We start from the raw sequence: 20,459 nt of genomic DNA on the forward strand, positions 1-20,459 counted from the left end.
ACTGGACTGTGGTAGAGAATCTACATAAACAACACTACAATAAAAAAATATAGAATTATCTTATCATACCTTATCATATAATTCAAATGCCTTATTGAACTCTTTGTTACACATCTTGACTTCCTAAAAATGAAAGGATAAAAGGAATACATTTAGAATAAACTGCTGCTTTAACATCATATTGCTGTGTAGGTGTAAAACGTGATTCATACCTGGAATTTAAGAAGGAAATTTTCATGTACAGGTAGTAACCTATGAGAATAATGCAACACATTACCAAGAATGCAGCTTAAAATTATAAATAGTTAGTAAATATTTCACACAATCAACACTTTCAAAAAGGCCGTCACAAGGGGCAGAGGCTTGTGGTGGCATCACCGGATGACCACACCCATGGCTATATAAGAACCGTCAGAGAACGGAGCTGGCAAACAGGAGACAGCGTCGAAGAAGGATCGGGTCGGTGGCAGAGAAGAGAGAAGCAGAGGGAGAAGACCACAGGAAGAATACATCACCAGAGGGAGAAGACTGGAGGAAGAAGACAGGAGGAAAAACACACCACCAGGGGAGAAGATACATTTGAAGATTTTTAATAAAAGGCTTGTGAAAACCAACTCTTGTTTTTATTTACACTTTAATGCCTTTTTTTGGGGTGAATAGATAGGGATACTTATTCACATGGGGAGGCAGGATCTGGAGCCCCCCTTGTTAAAGCCCCCTGCCCAAAGACCACCACAACCACCGCCTAGGGTTGTTGGGAAGAGGCCCTTGTCCCTATCAACATGGGGACAAGGGGCTTTGGAGTGGGGGGCGCAAAGCACCCACCTTCCCTATATTGAGGGCATGTGGTCAGGTATGGTCCAGGAGGGGCGCTCACTCATCCCCTCCGCCTTTCCTGACCTGCCGGGCTGTATGCTCAGATAAGGGTCTGGTATGGATTTTGGGGAGGAAGGGAACCCTATGCCAAAATATTAAAAAAATGGCGTGGGGTCCCCCCCAAGACCACGCTTCAGCCTGGTATGATTTCTGAGAAGAAACCCCATGCCAGAAAATAAAAAAACGGTGTGGTGTTCCCTTTCAAGATTCATACCGGTCTCAAAGGGCCTGGTATGATTCCGGGGGGACCTCACGCCGTTTTTTTGTTTGTTTTGTTTTTTGCCATGGTGTTCCACTTCAAGATCCTCAGAGCATGCCACATGTTGGATCATGATGATCCAACTTGGATGCTACTTCTATTCACATCAGTGGGCTGAAAGTCAGATCAGTTAAGACGGCTCTCATAGGGAACCATTCATTTTGACATGTCAAAAAAAAATGCTTGACGTGGCTTAATGCTGTATACAGTGTTAAGCCGCGTTTAACCACATCAGAATTTTTCTTCACACTGTATATCCCCCACTGTCCACATAGCACTCATACATTCTACCTTCCTGATGTACTGCACTGTTCTTGTTGAGTGCCAATCGCAACACACAACAAGGTTACCAAGGTATTCATAAAAGTGGCATCTAATGTTTACTGCTGCACTCTAGGGTGCAATGTTCATGGCTGTGAATGGCTTAATGGACATTCAGACAGACCTATAACCTTTCATTTCTACTCTTACCGTGCCATTTCTGTAAGTCCTAGTTTTCCATCATTATTTGAATCAAACATCCTCAGCTGGAAATGAAAAAAGAAAATGAGACTGTAAATCTTCTACACACAGCACATATAATACTTTGATAACCAGCATATCCCTTCTCATTTTGCCTTTTCACAGGTGTCTTCAGATTTTATTTTATATAGACAGCAAATGGGCATGTATATTATCAACAAAACTTGTTTTTCTTTATAGCAAAGACCCAAAAAGAATAAACTTATAGGGGGAAATCCATTAAAGAATAAATGGAAAGGAGTCACTGCTCAGATGCTGTCATTGTGCGCATGTGGTTGTATGTACTTGAAAAGCATGAGCCAAAAATCTCCACCTGCTGGCTATATAGGAAAACACAAAATAAATAGATTTTTGTGTATTTTTACTGCTATTCCTGATGAATAAAGAAAATGTGTACAAAACAACTACACATTCCCTTTAAAGTCACTGTAAATGAAAAAAGGGTATTGCATATATTCTCTGCCTTCTTCCTATACAGTAGAGATCTCCAAACTTTCTAAACTAAACTATCCTTCAGACTTCAGGTGGGCTAGACTGTGGCCAGCGGGAGTAGATCTTTGTGGTCAATGGGAGCAACATCCCTGTAGTTAGGAGGAGGAATAGGGCTCCATCATTGGTATTAGTGGGAGGAATAGTGCCCCATCATTGGTATTAGTGGGAGGAATGGTGTCCCATCATGGGTATTAGTGGGAGGAATAGTGCCCCATCATTGGTATTAGTGGGGAGGAATAGTGTTCCATCGTTTGTATTAGTGGGAGGAATAGTGCCCCATCATTGGTATCAGTGGAAAGAATAGTGCCCCATCGTTGGTATTAGTGGAAGGAATAGTGCCCCATCATTGGTATTAGTGGAAGGAATAGTGCCCCATCATTGGTATTAGTGGGAGAAATAGAGCCCCATCATTGGTATTAGTGGGAGGAATAGAGCCCCATCATTGGTATTCGTGGGAGGAATAGAGCCCCCATCATTAGTATTAGTGGAAGGAATAGTGCTCTGTCATTTCCTATTAGTGGAAGGAATAGTGCTCCATCATTGGTATTAGTGGGAGGAATAGTGCCCCTATTGTTGGTGTCAGTGGGGAGAATAGTGCCCCATTGTTGGTGTCAAAGAAAGGAACAGTGCCCCATCATTGGTGTCAGTGAAAGGAACAGTGCCCTATTGTTGGTGTTAGTGGGAGGAATCGTGATCCATTGTTGGTGTCAGTGGGAGGAATAGTGATCCATTGTTGGTGTCAGTAGAAGGAATAGTGCCCCGTTATTGGTGTCAGTGGAAAAATGTATGTCATTTTTGGTGTTGGGGGAGGAATAATACCCCATTGTTGGTGTCAAAGGGAGGAATAGTGCCTTGTATCCGTGGAAGGAATAATGTCCCGAGGCCGAATAAAAGCAAGTACAGGGCCAAATATAATTTTCCCCAAAACTATAGGTCCTCTCTATGAATGTATTTATTCTTTAAAGTGTATCTAAACCCAAGAATAATAATGTAATATATTGTAGCTGGCAGTCCTTAAATGTGGTGGCTGCATTTCTGTTATTATTGTAGGATTCTTTTTTCCTTTAATTTCATCTACAGTAAACACATTTCCTGTCCTAGGGTGTCAATGCTCACACACTGTACTGTATCTATGGAAGAGCAGTGTTGTCACCCAAGGACAAAAGTGTGTTAAGACTACAGAACACTTCCCCCTCATCTCACCTCCATAACGTATGGGAGAGGTGTTCTTTTTTTTTTTAATAGACTCCCTGATAATATTTTTGTGATTATAGTGCAGAATACAGGGAACACAGGACAGCACTGGATTTCTTACATCATCAGTAGGTATTTTTTTACCTATTGAACATTTATAACAAAAAACTTTTAATTGTATATTTAACAGACGAGGGAGCAAATAAGAGACGTTTATTGTTAGGGTTTATATGCACTTTAAGCATTCTTCCATATTACTTTTATTTACTAAAAAAAGGTTTCCTTAAGGCATTTTTAAGCCATTTTTTTAAACAGTTTCCAAGCATCCAGTCTTCAATATTTTCTAGAAATCCTGTGATTGCAGTCACCAGAAGCTGTCATATGAGCACATTTCACACATCATCAGGGTACCATTTCAATGTGAATAGAGAAGCATTGTTGGGAAATCAGTGGCACACTCGGCTAGATTTTGACACACAGTGTCTTTGAACGATGGAGCCTTTGAACGCACATCACCACCACAGGAGAGGAAGAATCACGTCTGAATGGCACTTAAAATAAGAATTTCAGACTATCAATAAATGAGGGAGATGGGAGCCACCTTGGTGGAATGGCCCCATTGTGTTCGGCATCCACAAGCTGCTCATGTTTATTCAAGGAACATGTCTGGCTGCTAAGTAGCAGATAACATTCCTCATTAATACAACAGCTGGAATGGGAGTCAGCACATTACACAACAGAACATCACAGATCATCACACTCAGCCAGATTTCCTACAATGCACCTTTTATGTTGGAGAAACATCATCCCTCCTGAAGGGTGTATGTTCCTAGTAGAAGAGACCCACATAAATGCTCAGAAGGAAGACCTAAAGGGGTTGATTTATTAAATACAAATAGACTGTGCACTTTGCAAAGTTGCCCTGTGAAAGTTGCAGTTGTTCCAGAGTTTAGTAAATGAGCAGAAGCTTTGCTGGCCTCCATCATCCAATGTGCATTGCTATTTTATTTTATTTTACTTTTTTCTTGCATGTGATTGGGTTTTCTTTCCAAAATGAAGCTGTACCCCTTTTACTAAGCTCTGGAGCAAATGCACTTGAAGAGTGCAACTGCACTTAAAGAAGAAGTAAACCCTTATGGGTTTTACTTACTCTTTATTTCCCTGCAAAGGTAAAGAATAATGGGCTACTATGCATGTGTCACTTACCTGAAAACGAAGCCTGTGATGTCAACGCTGTCCCCACTAGCAGCAAGCGTCCATCTTCACCCCTCTTCCTTCTGGGGCTGCGAACTGTGGCTCTGTGACTGGCCGGAGTCACGTGCGCATGGGAGCCGCCAGTCATGGCATGACCCCCTTAGAAACGGCATGATCTGCCCTTTCTAAAGTGTGCATGCGCTGATGACATTGACGCACAGCTTTATTGTAAATATCTCCTAAACTGTGGAGGTTTAGGAGATATTTCCAGCACCTACAGGTAAGCCTTAATGTAAGCTTACATATTGGTAAAAGTGGTTGTGCAAGGTGTACAACCACTTTAAAGAGTGCAACTGCAATTTGTAAAGTGCACAGTCTATTTGCCTTTAGTAAATCAACCCCAAAGTGTTACGTTTTGTCTATGGGTAATTTTTTTTCTCCTTTGCCTCTCTTTACCCTGATGTAAACCAATTTTTTTTTCTATTTATCTTTCGACCTCAAGCTTTAAAATCAATTTCTTAGACCCTATGATGACATCACCCTGTGATGACATAAAGGTACTTTAGCAGCCACAGAGAAGGAAGGAGAGGTCTAAATGTATTTTCTTTCCAAAAACTGTGCATGTAGGCTCACCCTTTTCCCCCAAGTAATTTGGACAAGAATAAAATGGCTGTTGTAGAGCTGGGCCAGTCTGCGTTGGCTGACAGTGAGGGGAAGGGCTTTCAGTGTAAAAGGAGGTGCAATTTTTGCAACTAAATAGTGAGTTTAATGGGACAGTTGATATTTAGGAGTTTAGCTCCACTACATCAGCCACGATATTTATAGTAGGAGGACCAGACAACAATAAAATGGAGAGTTACATCTACAAACAGATCTATACCACCAAAGACATGGAAGGTCATTGGCACACAGCTCTTCGATGTCACTTATGTATAACAAGCCATTGACTTTGATTTCCAGGAAATACTGTACCTCTTATGTTATTCCTGGAAATGACCTTATTTATACACTAATCTAAATGTTCTCAGTTATTTACTGCCCAACAACACAAAATAAACATTTTCACAATTCATTAAATTCTTCGTATCAACTATCTTCCTGTCAGCCATCAATTTTTGTCTCCAATATTTCCTTGAATAGTATGGAAATGTAAAAATGTTTTTAGAATCATTTAGTTTTGTATCTGCGATAATTTGACTTGATATGATGGCATGGCATCGCTATGCTCCAGGACAGTATCACAAATAATTAGAGTAGTTATACCACTTCAGGAGCAAGGGTTCTCTGGAAACTATTTTTAAATGCTGACAGCTGTGCAGTGGGAAGGGGTTTCCATAAAATCAACTAGACAAAAGAACAAACAGCAATACACAATGCCAGTTATAAATAAGAATAATAAGTGGAAGGCATGTGAAAACAGAGTTGCGTGCTTATGCCTCTGTTCGATTTATGGGCAGTTCAGCTGAACAGGCCAAAAATCTTCAAAAACACTCTGAGCACCAGTGGAGTCAATGGTGACCAAATTGGGGTGGGCTGCACACTGCATTCCCACCTCTAAAGGACAGATTCCTGGTTGTGGTAGGTTACATTTACACTCAGAATCCAGGGTGACATCATTGACCAAATCTGACCAATGACATGAGCTCATATCACCTCAGATTTCTTACAGTAAATTTAAAGTGGAAGTAAACCCTTCTATCGTTTTCAGTCAAGGAAGCTGCCATCTTGGCCTCTAATGATTCTTCAACTGCCATAATGCTGCACATGTGATCAGTTATGAAACCAGCCATTGGATGGTTTGAAAGTTTGGTTGAGAGCACAACCAATGTGAAAGTTAGCATTTCCGGCATGCCGGGAATGTAAGTGTTTTTTTAAACTGGGTTTGCTACCGCTTTAAGCTACCACAGCTACGAATCTGTCATTTAGCTGCTGGAATGCTGCATGTACAGATTGGGGGGCAACGGGTTATTGTGTTTGACGTGGATTACACTGCTGAATGCCATGATTGATGTGGGTTTACTTGTGGGGGCATTGCTAAATTTTAATTGAAACGCAGATAAGTAGAGTCAGATAATATTTCAGTATTTAAATCTAAATTCCATTTGCTATACACCAGACAATCAGCTCTGATGAGGTATGACCAATATATTGGTGGCTGCTGTGTTACTTAAAATTGGTAGTTTCTTCCAACTTCCTTTAGCTGTAAAGCTGGCCATACACATATAGATTTTTTATTTTTCTTTAATCTACTAGATTCTCCTTTCCAAGTTACATAGTGGGGAGGATGAATTTCCCACTGCTACTATTGTTTCTTGACAGCTGGCCTAGCCAGCTGCATCTGATTGGACGCAGGAGGTGTTTGGCCAACAATTTTCTGACCGGTTTCACTCTGGGCATTTCAGGCAGGAGGCGGTCAACAGGGCCACCCACTGAGGGAATTTGCGCAGTGTATGGCCAGCTTTACAGTACCGACTCTCATACAACCAGCCTCACTCCAACTCCTCTCTTCATAAAACGTCTTGTGGGGGGTGAAGGTGTCTTGAAGGAGGAGGGGGATTTTTCCACTTATTGGGGTTGATATACTAAAGGCAAAGAGACTGTGCACATTACAAAGTGCAGTTGCACTCTCTAAGAGCAGCTGCTCCACAGCTTATTAAATGACCAGAAGCTCTGCTGACTTTAATTATCCAATCATGTGCCAGCAAAAAAGCAGTTTTTTTTAATTTTCCTTAGACGCGATTGGGTATTCTTTGCAAAGTGAAGATTCACCACATTTTCTAAGCTCTGGAGCAACTGCACTTGCAGAGGGCAATTGCACTTTGCAAAGTGTACAGTCTATTTGCCTTTAGTAAACCAACTACAGTATACAACTACAGATATAGTCTCTATCAGAAGCCCAGTGACAAGGTTACAGCACAACTGGGAGAAAGGAAGAGAGTATTGTAACTCTATAAGATGGAATGACTGAGCAAATACGTTCATGGCAGAATCAACAGGTATTATTATAATGAAAGCTGCAGATTTAAAAATATTGAAAATGACTTTCAGAATTACATTAATGTTAATGCATATATCGAATTTTAGTGTTTGCTTTTACATATACTTTCGTCTTATTAGCAAATTAGGATATAATAGATTGTTAAATATTTTAACCTTAACATGGGGGACTTTTATTTCTTTATTTATGAATGCGATTAACGGTTTTCTATTCATTTAACTTTCAGTTTAGTATTACCCATCCTTTAACTGCTGTGAAATAAAGCCTTTTGCAGATCCAGAAAGTAGATAGCCAATGCATGTTACACGGTACTGCAGCAGTGAATGCGGCCGGCCTGGAGCTGGAGTCTCATGTGCGCTCCTCTTTTCAAATTACATGCAGTTTTGCTCATTAGGAATTAGGACACTTAATAATAGCAGAGAGCGCCTTTCAAAGAGCAGTATCACTGCCTGTAATGACTTTGCCTTCAGAGCATAAAGCTTAAATAAGACATCTAATAAGACATCTCTCTCTACACCCATTAACTACTATAACTCAACAACCCAGCTTCCTTCTTAATCTATAACCGGCATGCTTTTATTAAGCTCTGCTACTCATAATACATCATTCAGCAGCATGAGGAGGTCGGTGTAATAAGTAGGTGAAATGAATAAGTCAGTCCTAAATGTTTAATATTTCAAACCATCATTACTGCAAACTCCAACATATATTTTACATACATTTTAGCATGTTCACCTACAAAATAAGCCAATCCGATTGTGGCTTACAAAATGTAGCCGATCAGAACTGCCACTGCCACCAAGGTGAACCTCAGTTATTGGGCAGGTTTGCAAATGGTGAATAGCAAAACAACCAGTAGATACACTGTGTAATGGCAGTGATGGAAACATCCCAAAATTGATGCAACACAGCTATTGCAGGCATAAGGGGGAATGTTGTTGAGTGGTTGACCTGAAAGCACAGGAGCCAATTGGCTTTGTGACCAGGTGGGTTAGCAGCATTACTTGTAAATAGTAGCTGCTCATGATGCCTTGCAGGTTAGGAATGGAAGTCGCAAACAGTGTTATGCCCTGTACACACGGTCGGACATTCCGACCACAAAATCCGTCTGATTTTTTTAGACGGATTTTGTTCAAAACTGTCGTTGCATACACACGGTTGGAACAAAGTTATCGGAAAATCTGATCGCTCGGAACGAGGTGACGTTCGTTGCGTATGATGGGACTACGTAGAGGCTAGAAGCCAATAGGTTTGGTCTCGTAATTTAATCTGAGCATGCGTGGCACTTTGTCCATTGGAATTCTCTACAAACAATCGGAAAAGATCCGATTTGATTTTTTTGTTGGAAAATTTTAGATCCTGCTCTCAAATTTTTTCCGTCTGAATTTCTGACGGAAAAAGTCCGATAGAGCCCACACACGATCGGATTTTCCGACAATATAATCCGATCGGACCTTTTCCGTCAGTATTTCCGACTTTGTGCATTAGTCCTGAATGAAAACAAAGAGAGGTGGGACACATTGTGGTGTGCAAACCAACCCAGCATGAGCAGCATACTCTAAAATCAAAGAGTGTTCCTCCAGGTCAGAGGTACCAAGGTGTAGGCCCAGTGAGCCTATCCATGAAAAAAGGAAATGACAGAAATCAGCATAATAAAAGCTTGAAAAAAGGGTGATGACCTGTACATTGTCCTGGTATGTGTCTGGGCAGATGGAATACATTCAAACTACATTCAAACTAAAATGACCTGGGGCAATAAGAAAAGATGAGTATGATATAAAATAAGCAGAAAGAGACTCTGAAAAGGGACTCTGAAAGAGTTAAAGGATGTCATTGATGATTACAGACCACCAAAAAGTATGAAGCATGCGTTGATAGCAGCTTTTTTGCACCCTCTCCACTGGTGGTAACACTTTTTTGTAGTCATAATATAACTTGCAATAAATTGGGCAACACTAGTTTCCTTACTGACAATAACACAGAGCATTTTTTTTCATTTACTACATAAAAATACTGCCTGAGTAGGAACCACAAATAATGGTCTCTACCAACAACAATAGATCACAAGATCTCATGAACATTCCACAGGCTACAATCAACAACCTGCACTGCGTAGGGTTTATGGTGGTCACACCAGATACTGACTGGTTTTCGGACCCCCTGAACACAGTAAAACTGCACATATTAGAGTGGCCTTTTATTGTGGCCAGCCTAAGGCACACCTGTTCAATAATCATGCTGTCTAATCAGCATCTTGATATGCCACACCTGTAAGGTGCATGGATTAACTCAGCAAAGGATAAATGCTCACTAACACAGATTTAGACAGATTTGTGAACAATATTTGAGAGAAATAGGCCTTTGTGTACATGGAAAAAGTTACAGATCTTTGAGTTCAGCTCATGATAAATGGGGGCAAACACAAGCGTGTTGCATTTATAATTTTGCTCAGTATATATATATATATATATATATATATATATATATATATATATATATATATATATATATGCCTCCTCCCTACCCTATACCGTTCTGTTGACCACCAAAGATGAATGACAGCATTACAATAGAATAGTTTGGGGGGGAGGGTTGGCGGCAAGACTTTTTTGGGCACCCTAGGCTTTATAGATACCGTATATACTCGAGTATAAGCCGAGATTTTCAGCCTCTTTTTTGAGGCTGAAAGTGCCCCCCTCGGCTTATACTCGAGTCATCGCTGTCTGCCCGCTCGATCAGCGTGTCGAGCAGACAGACAGCGGCCATTCTATAATTCAAAAGCCGCGCCTCCGGCTCCGCCTTCGCCTGTGATAGGCGGAACACTGAATTTCCCAGCAGCCTGTGTTCCGCCTATCACGGACATCGTATCATCCTCGTACTACGGACGAGGATGATACGATGTACGTGATAGGCGGAACACAGGCTGCTGGGAAATTCAGTGTTCCGCCTATCACAGGCGAAGGCGGCGGCGCAGCTTTTGAATTTTACAATGGCCGCCGAGGCGCCGACGAAGAGGGCACGGGACGGAGGCAAGGCAAGGCACGGCACGGGACGGGACGGGACGGGACGGAGGCAAGGCACGGCGGCAAGGCACGGAGGCAAGGAGGCAAGGCACGGGACGGAGGCTCGGGACAAAGGCTCGGGACACAGGTAGGCTGGACACACACACACACACACACACACACACACACACACACACACACACACACACACACACACACACGGATGGATACACACACGGATGGATACACACACACACAGGGATGGATGGATGGATGGAGACACACACACACAGGGATGGATGGATGGATGGATGGAGACACACACACACAGGGATGGATGGATGGATGGACACACACACACACAGGGATGGATGGACGGACACACAGGGATGGACGGACACACAGGGATGGACGGACACACAGGGATGGACGGACACACACACAGGGATGGACAGGCATGTCTCACCCTCGGCTTATACACGAGTCAATAAGTTTGCCAGTTTTTTTGGGGGGTAAATTGGGGGCCTCGGCTTATATTCGGGTCGGCCTATACTCGAGTATATACGGTAATCTAAGAATGTGAATGGGGGTGTGTGTGCTCTGTGAATCTGGGGTTACTTTGGAAGGTAAGATGAGCCTACAGGTTAGCATAAAAGTACTAAATTCTGTAATGCAAATCGTATGATTATTTACAATCTACTCACTTTTGATGTAAAACATAAGATTTCTTGATCAAAATATATCCAAAAAATTGACATTGCGGGAAAAAAAAACAACCAACATGAAGATAACATAATAATCAATACAATAACAGTATGGAATATATTGCACTGCTCTGGCCAATCAATTCATTTACTAAGGGACAGTCATTTATTAGCCCACTTGTGACATCACTAGCAGAAAATAACTTTAAGGACGGTAAAACAAACTAGTAAACTGCTTTTTTTATTTGCCTACAACCATTTATAAGCTAAGCTTGCACTTTACAGTTTTACCAAGTCTCGTTTCTCTATAATTTTGGAAAAACTTACCATGATTTGTGTGTACTCTTCTAACTTTGTATCTTCATATGGTTTGTTTGCCTTCTTTAGCAAGTCCTTAAGGAAACTCTATTTGAGACACAAAAGTTAGATATGCAATTTAGAAATGTCAGAATTCCTGGTGAAACAGCAGAACAGTAATTGTGAGTGTATTTACTGTAGGTGATTAACCACTTCAGTATCAGAGCCTTTACCCTTATTTATGCATATGGTTTTATGACAAATTACTTTGTATTATGGTATATTGTATTTAGAGTCTATTTTAACATGTAATACATCCTTTTTTATTTTGGAAAGATAAAGGCTTTTAAGAGTATGTAAAAGTTAAACGTCTTATTTTGGCATAAGAGTAGGGAAGAGTAAGACCCTTGGTCCTGTTTGTATTGCTGTCTGTGTCCCCATTGGGGATATCCATCCCTCTACTGGTATTAGGGATCAGCAAGACAAAACATTTTAATGTCCACATTAAAAAAATTAAGGTGGTTGTAGGGGAAAGCGGAGGCGGAATCTTCCTATGAAAACTAATGTTGGCTGGTGTCTAATATGGAAATTCCCCTTACTTTGGGGAGATCTCCTCTCACTTCCTGTTGCATCTTTAGGACAGGAAGTGAAGGAAAATTAACCCAGCAGGACACAGACAGAAAAAATGACCTGATAGGGGTCAAGAGATCAGAAGATTTTAATACACATTTTAATTATATAGCCTTTAAGTATAAGTAAAAAGACAAACATTTGAAAAAAAAATATTTACTATTAAATTTTCCCAGTGCAGCTTTTACTTAATTAGTGAGTCACTTAAAATGACGAGATATTTACTCTAGCTACATTTATTAGTTAAGAGTTAAAGATTCTACACCAATATTAACTGTTTAAAATTAATCTGTCACACTGCTTTGGATGGTACTCTTAATAGCCCCCCGATACTTACTTTCCCAGAGATAAAAATTCCTATGTGTGCTCAGTAATGGTCTGTATATAAGTTTATTTGGGGATAGGGGCCTTCCCCCACCCTAGATGACCAGGCTCAATTCTGGTAAAGGCCTGCTTAATTACTAAAGCACCATGGGAAGACAGGGAGACAGCCACAAACCTCCTCCAAGTTGGACGTACTGTATATTACTAAGGGGGTAAGCTGATCAACTGGAGTGTTGGGTAGCACTACAATGGTATCAATCAATGGGACATGTCTTATCAAGAGGACCCATCATTTTGCTCAGAAGAGTAAACTTCGGTGTGTTTATGTACTGTGTGGCTTGGCCTATTAGAGAGCATGTACCCAAGCTCCTGATGTCAGACCTGGGCTGCTTTTTCTGTCCTGACATGTGTACTGATGCCTTGCATATAACAAATAATAACCCCTTAACAACAGGAGAAAGCTAAACACAGATATTTACAAGTAAAAGTGTTTGTGAGAAAGCAAAGAATACATTTTATTCACAGAATATTCATCACAGACAGAGATTTTTTTAATTATTTCTTGCTCCAGGAGCCAAGAAATTATTTCTGCAGCAACAGATCATTTATATTAGTGTTTTATTGGTCGCTGGTCTAAGATAAGTGCCAGACCTTAGCTGGTATCTCAATTCCATCAGAGATGACATCACTGGGATTTCCCATGATCATAATGCTGAAGCACTGTATTTACATTGAGAGAGCTGTTGGGTTCAGCATTTGAACGGAGTTCTGGGCATGAGCTGTCACTGTAGTCAGTGGTTTCAGCATCAAAATTTACTGGATGCACCCACCACCACTGATGCCCAAAACCATTTTAAGACCTTTGGGGTCCAGCACCCATACTTGACCTGCAGTCCTTTTTTAATGCAAGGCCAGTATGTTTTAGATTACTCTACGTGTGTGTTGGGTTGCTATTGTAGAGGAATGGCATGGCACATCATATTGTACATTACTATGCTTTGTGGTAAAGCATGGTTTAACTTCTGTATTAATGTGAGTTATCACAATGCATGGGTGTAAACCTAGCCTCAAGCAACACTGGAGCTGAAAACAATGCCTTGGAAAACTGAAATATTCACAAACACTATGTCTAAGTTCTATAAGCCATGGGTCCGTGGGTCTCACACTTCCTCCTGGCAGATTTTTACTGTTACCTGATAGACCTGTGATTTTCTTACATGTTCTAAATGCATGGCCTATGACAACTCAACATGGCTCCAAGGTACTCACCCCTTCCATTCCCTTTCTTATTTGGTCACCCCTCTCAACCAAATCTATCTATAGGCTCTCCCTATTTTGGCTCTACAATCAAAACCTTGCGCTGCTAACTTAATTTCTTATTGTAGCACTTCTTATACCTTGATGCAAATGTAAGTAATGTTGTAACTATGTTACATGAAACCAGTAATGCATATGTTTTATTTAATGTATCCGCTATTTTTTTTATAAAGAAATCTGGGACTGAAGTGGTTAAAGAAGTTCTAAAGTAAACACCCAACTGATACCAAACCCCAATTCAGTCTCAATTTTAGAACAACTCTTCAAAACAACATCTCTGCTATCTCTGGTGTCTAAGCATATGGGTCATACACAGAAAAGAGAACAATTAACTTTGTGTGGTCTTGCTGTTGTCTTGCCAAAATATGAATTAGTTAAAGAAAAACTCAGATGACATTATGTGGAACGAAACGCGCAGGGACAGGGTCAAGCCGTGATGTCATCCCACCAGTTCGGATGGGCAGTATTTGATTCTGCTAATGCCGGGCTGTTCCTTCCTTATTTGTGAGTATGCAATTTGATTTTCAGTGGGAACACAGAGGAATGCAGTTATAGCACCTCTAGCACTGAATGTATATAATGGCAAGGGATACTGGGGTGTGCTGGAGGGTCTATTGATGCTGGCTTCTGGGGATCTATTGTCACTCGGGGCAATCTATTTTACTGCTTTTCTTGTTATCATTAACCATTATTAGCAAATTCCATACAAATTATTTTGCACCACAAAAGGATACTTGCTTCTGTAGTCTCTAAAAGGGGCAGACCTAGGAGATAGTTAGGGGGTTGAAGAAAGGGACATTGCTCAGAGGTGGGTAGGCATAGAGATAAGGGGAGACTAGGAAGGGGGGGATTACTGGCACCTATTCTCTGAGAAAAAAAAAACCCTGATTGTAAATAGATTGGGAAAACTGATACATTATGTCGGTCCCTCTTCCTCCTTTCACATGTGATACAGGCTTTTAATGTATGCAGTTGGCATAATCCATAATCCTGCACAGAGAGAGCCTTCTATCCTTCTGTGGGAGATCCAAAGCGATTTCAGACCTCCTGTATTATGAGGTCTCGGGCTCTGATGGGCAATTTCATTTGGCTGGAGCACTGGAGTCGGTGAAAGTGTTTTGCGGGCTGATATATCACAAGTAGAAACGCATACATGTATATATTTAGCTGTGTTAAAATAGCTCCAATGTCAGCCTTTAAAAAGGATAAAATAGTTCCAAGCTTTCATAAGTCTATTGATAAATCTGGTTTGAACAGTATTATGTAATTAATTACCACTTGCTGCAATTATATTATTCTGTAATAACTATGGTGCCAAATGTATATACTCTTTGAATTTCACCAACAATTTATTTTATTACATTCTGAAGAAAAATGAATATCTAAAACATTATGTATGCTATCTGCACCCCACAGGCAGTATTTCATATGTTAAATAAATATTACCTTAAGTTCATCTGTTTCTATGAAGCCACTGTGATCAGTGTCATATCTCCGCCAGGTCTATAAAGACAAAAAACCCATAAAAAAAATGTCTGATGACAACACTTCAATAAAACATTTTTAATTACATCAAGTACAATATCTGCTTGAGTTCCATGTTGGGTGGAAACATTATTTAAAGAGACTCTATCACTTTTCCCAAAGGGACAGTCTCCTGCTACTCCACCTTCCAATCCGCTGCTATATTTCCACAGATGTTTACAATCTTCATTGCCTTAAGCCTAGTACACATGGGCCGAACGTTTGGAGGCATCAACCAGTTCAATAGAAATTGGCCGACATTTGGCCCGTGTGTATGACACCCGGTTCGACAGAAGCTGGCCAGCTTCTGTTGAAAGGGCATGACCAAAAAGGTCAATGGCTGAGAGTGCTGACCAGTGTTCTGCCGGGGGAAACCTGTCAGAAGACAATAGAACAGCAGAGGGGAACACTATACTAACATTGGATAGTTAGTACAGCAGTTCTTCCAGAGTTGTCAGTGTTTTTCCATCCCTCCTGGATTGAACTAAATCTGTGAGCTTTTGTGTTCTGTAGAGACATAGAAACTGGTTGGAGGAATCACAGGGCCCAACAGGAGACACGCTATCTGATACACACGTATCAGTCAAATAGCAGCCCAGAGCTCTTCAAGATGGTAGAAATCTGACTCGCTGTCCACTAAAAAATCAGTATAAAAATTCTTATTTAACAGGTTACGTTTGTTTTTGTTTTTTTTACATTTTTGCAGGGTCACTATAACCTTCCTCAATCTACCTATAGTCCTATTAGCTGCACACATTTAACTGTAGGGCACCATTCACCAGTTATATAATACAGAGAAAAAATACTGGAGGTAAAACTCAGATTTCTAATAACTTTGTGGGATGTTTAGCCTGATGCATTTTAACTTTTGTTATAGTTGTATTATTATTATTACTGATTATTAATGATATTTAACGAGCGTTAGGGATAATTTATCAAACTAACAATATGAAAATACATTTTCCTTTTTTTATCTTTCAGTTTGAATATGTTAAGATAAGTAAATATGTGAGCCAAACATACAAAAAATATTACAGTAATATTATCTCAATAGATGTTTGATTAAACCTGACACAAGATAAGCCATAAAGGTGAATACACATTACTGGGTAGAGTTACGGTTAAACGAGTTGGCTACCAAAGCAAACTACCGAGCAAGTAAGTAATACAGTTTTTCCTAGTTCCATGGCTGAATGACTACATTGGATGTCACAGGCCTGTATGTCCTTTTCTATGGAAATAGTTCTGTAATACCTGCATGAATTCTTCACTTGACTTCAGCTGCTGTCTGAAGAACAACAAGAAGTTCTCTTCAGTCGGTAAGATCTGGGCGAGCTGGAAAAGGGCAGATAATGGAAATGAGATGCATATTTTACCAGGCAGCCTTCATTTTACAATACAGTATGTGGATAAATCAAAGCTTTGCTCACAAAGGGTGATTATTATTTTTTTGTCTTGCTTCAAAGTAAAAAATAAAAAAATCTCCAAAAGAGCCAACTGCAAAAGAATAGAGTGAATATTTACCTTTTCAAATTCCCGTGCCACCAGGCTACCTCAAGAGAAACCCTCAGCAGAAGTCCTCCGGTCAACACTTCCCGTAGTGTCTCAGGACACAGTAGTGATGTGGAGGATGGTGAGGAACCACTGAACATTGTGGTTGACTAACAAGATAGACACTGTGTTGGTTTCCCAGCAGACTTCAGCAATGGATTTCTCTTGAAGGGACTGGTGTTCTGGCGGCATGGGTATTTAGAAACGCAAGAAATTACTCTTTAACCCTTTTGCAGATAGCTGCCCTGTTCTCAGATTTATTTTTGTACTGTCAACATATGAAAATATCTCTTCCCTTCATAATTCTAGATGTTCATGATACACAGTATCTGCCTTATTCAGTAAGTTACTTTAAACCAAAATGCCCTAATGTAATGCACATTGCTGCAAAAGGTATAATGGGGTTCTTAGAAATATGTTACAGTACAGGTAACCTTGGTGGCATATTTGTTGAAGCAGAACTTTTCTCTTAACTTTTATTTTTTTTAATTCAGTGCCCCCAATGAAGAAAACTGAGCTTGTAATGAAAGTTACTCCTTAGCAATCAGCCTCTAATAAAGAACTGCAGCAAAGAAAATGATCTTTCAATATAAGTTTGCCTTGTTGTATTATTGCACCTCTTAATCTTAATTACATTACTAAATGCAGTCTGTAACCTGCCTGAGTCTATGGAATATATATTAGTCTGCAAACCACCTGGGAGAACATTACCTGCTTGCAGTGTGCTTGCAGTTCATGACTTATATGATTTGCAAGTTAAACACGGGTTGCAGCTGCTAAAGTCAAGTCGCCTAACAGTGCATCCATCATTTGCATAACTGGCCCAAGGGCAATCAGGTAACGCTTTGGATTTCTCTACCCACAGTTTTTAGGGTGAGAATAAAAATCAGATTTCTCCAGGTTTGAAGGATATTGATGGCTATAAAACTAGCTTTGAATGCAGGAATGCCTTCTGTTTTCAGAAAGTTCCGCTGAGATCCACTGAAAACGAATGCCCATCTGCCCTCATTTATCACAATGTAGACAGGTGAGTGAATGTTAAAAACAGCTACAGGCAACAAATGTGTAAAACACCTTTCCTTCACTTAAGTATTGCTATGAAAGTCATAAAATCATTTTATATTCAGATTCTATGTTTATATAAAATGTGGAAAATAGCAGAAATGGAAGAGTTAATCCCCATCACAAAAGACTCCCCTCACAAATTTGGCAAACATGGGCGAGTTGGAACATCCTCCGCTCAGGAAGATATGAATCGATTACGAGACCTGAAAATTGACAAAGATTCCCTGGGAGATTTTTACACAGCGTAACACCACTCCAACAAAACGTGGGGAACATCCTAACCATGGACTCCCCCTCACATACAGAAAAGACGAGGAGGTACTTCAAGCTCCCCGTCAACTAGCGCCAAGACACCTAGGCCTACTCTAGTCCACGCCTAGTGCACGACGGAGCCCAGAGAGAAGATCCCCCCCCCCGATCCTCCACTCTCCCTTTCCACCCTCTTCCCTTCCTATCTTCTTCTACTCCCCCCTTTAGTATTACCCTCTCTTTGACCCGATCCTGACGCGATTACATCACATATCATTTTGACACAGACAACTAGACGTATTACCCAACAGACCATCACAATTCAGACAGCCTTGTGCCACCCCCACTAGTAAGACCAGATATGAAGGTAGAAACACCCCTAGGCGAGACTTTAACTTACCTAACGGGCGATATAATACGACTCCCATTCAAGGCATCTATCACAGGAAGTGCCCGTTGTAATCTCATCACCCAAACGTTTTGAGAGACATTTGCATGTAACCACCCCGAAAAGGGCCCTTCATATCAGCCCAGACAGAAGGTCTCAGAGCAGGGTGATTCACTCTATATTCTGATTGAATATGATACCTACCGAAAAATCTTTAAAGCATAAAACGAAAGTGTAAATTTCCACACTGTTCGCATGCAAAATGTCTGTAAAAAATTTTTGTATTTCCAATAAAAACTTGTTATGAAAATAAAAAATTAAAAATGTGTTTTGGTCAGCAACATGCGAGCTAAATGCTGAAGTCAGGCTTTGAGAAATGTCTGCTCTGTAAGCTGATGGCCAAAATGGGTAGATACCTAAAAGGATGTAGCTAGTGGGGCAATATTCATTAATATTCCAATAAAAAAAGCAGAGATGGCAAGGAGTCTGTAAAGTCCCAGACCATGAAAAGTATTGTCATTCCCTTGTGTTACATATAACATGTATAATATACTTAAAATATAGAATTTTTATATGTTTTCTTTTTTTAATATAGTAAATAACTAAACGTGACATTTCATAAAATATTCATATTGTATATGAATATTTTGTGTTTATATTTAACCAGCACCTGCAGCATTAGGCTTTTTTTCACATGTTTTCTTTATCGCCTTTCCTTCTATAAAAAAAAAGCCATTTGTTTACAGGCCTCAATGGCCCCAGCTGAAATGTACACAAGTAAATGAGTCAAAACAGCGACTCCCTATTTTCCCTCACCATACAGGCATCTCTGAGGCTGAAGGAAAAAAATGACTGCTGTTCCCTGTCTTTAGAAAGTTTACTATTTACAGTCATACAAAAGTACACATCCCATGGAGATTGTTAACTTTTTCAACATATTTGAACAAGAAAAACATTAGATCTTTATTCTACATATAAAGGTGATATACTTGAATAAAACCACATAAAAATATGTGGTTTCAGTTATAATTTAAATAGAAATATAATTAGATGTAAAGGAAAAAGTAAGTACACCTTGGCATCAAAAACACTGGTATTGCCCCCTTTAGCAGAGATTACTTCTTGTAGGCATTTTATATAACTGCCCAGCAGTCTCTGACATTGACATTTTTGACCACTTCTGTACGCAATTTTTTCAGTTGTAAGATGCTTGTGGGATTCCTTGCATCAAATCCGGGTTTTGAATAGAGCACTCTATAACCATATATTTTTTTCTTTTTGAACCATTCCTTGGTATGTGCTAGTGTGTTTCACAGCATTATCATGATAAAAGATTCAACTTCAATTTCAACTTTTGGACCATTGGCCTTACATTCTCATCAAATACACTTTGATATGATGCAGAATATAGATAGCAGTTGATTCAATGACTGGGAGATGCCCAGGCCCTGAAGCAACAGAGCAACTACAAAACCATTTCCAACACCATGCTGCACAGTTGTTATAAGGTTCTTCTTCTAAAATACTGTCTTCGGTATATGAATCTGTCTGGTATGTTCATAACAGCTCCTGTCTTAAAGTACTGGTCAGAGAAACCATAAGATACAAGCTAAGAGAAGGCATTGCTTGGCAACAGGTAAGATTTATTAAGAACCAAGAGCTCATATAAAAAATACAGTTAAAGACAGGGAATAAAGGGAAGCCATCACAACCACTCCAAGTAACCAGACCCACAGCTCAATGAGAGGACAGTCTATAAAAAAATAGAGGTCATATTATATAGCATTTTCCATAATATGCCACAGCTCCTAGACTTTGCTGAACTTATCAAGGAAATGATGAAGGCAAGTAGTTGAGATACTCCATCAGTTTG

The 20,459-nt window shown here is 40.1% G+C and overlaps 1 protein-coding gene across 1 annotated transcript in view; it reads right to left on the bottom strand.

Moving 5' to 3' along the window:
* Window positions 1–20,459, bottom strand: part of CALB1 (calbindin 1) — a 94,132-nt gene that overhangs the window by 13,287 nt on the left and 60,386 nt on the right. The window contains exons 4-9 of the mRNA XM_077492998.1: window positions 16,588–16,668; window positions 15,256–15,312; window positions 11,569–11,646; window positions 1,607–1,662; window positions 213–252; window positions 70–123 (exon numbers count right to left, since the gene is read on the bottom strand). Coding sequence (XP_077349124.1) covers window positions 70–123; window positions 213–252; window positions 1,607–1,662; window positions 11,569–11,646; window positions 15,256–15,312; window positions 16,588–16,668 — 366 coding nt within the window. The remainder of the gene's footprint in view (window positions 1–69; window positions 124–212; window positions 253–1,606; window positions 1,663–11,568; window positions 11,647–15,255; window positions 15,313–16,587; window positions 16,669–20,459) is intronic.

This window comes from Lithobates pipiens, unplaced genomic scaffold (assembly GCF_037356315.1).
Source record: "Lithobates pipiens isolate NorthernLeopardFrog02 unplaced genomic scaffold, aLitPip1_a1.2 Scaffold_19, whole genome shotgun sequence".
NCBI lineage: Eukaryota > Metazoa > Chordata > Amphibia > Anura > Ranidae > Lithobates > Lithobates pipiens.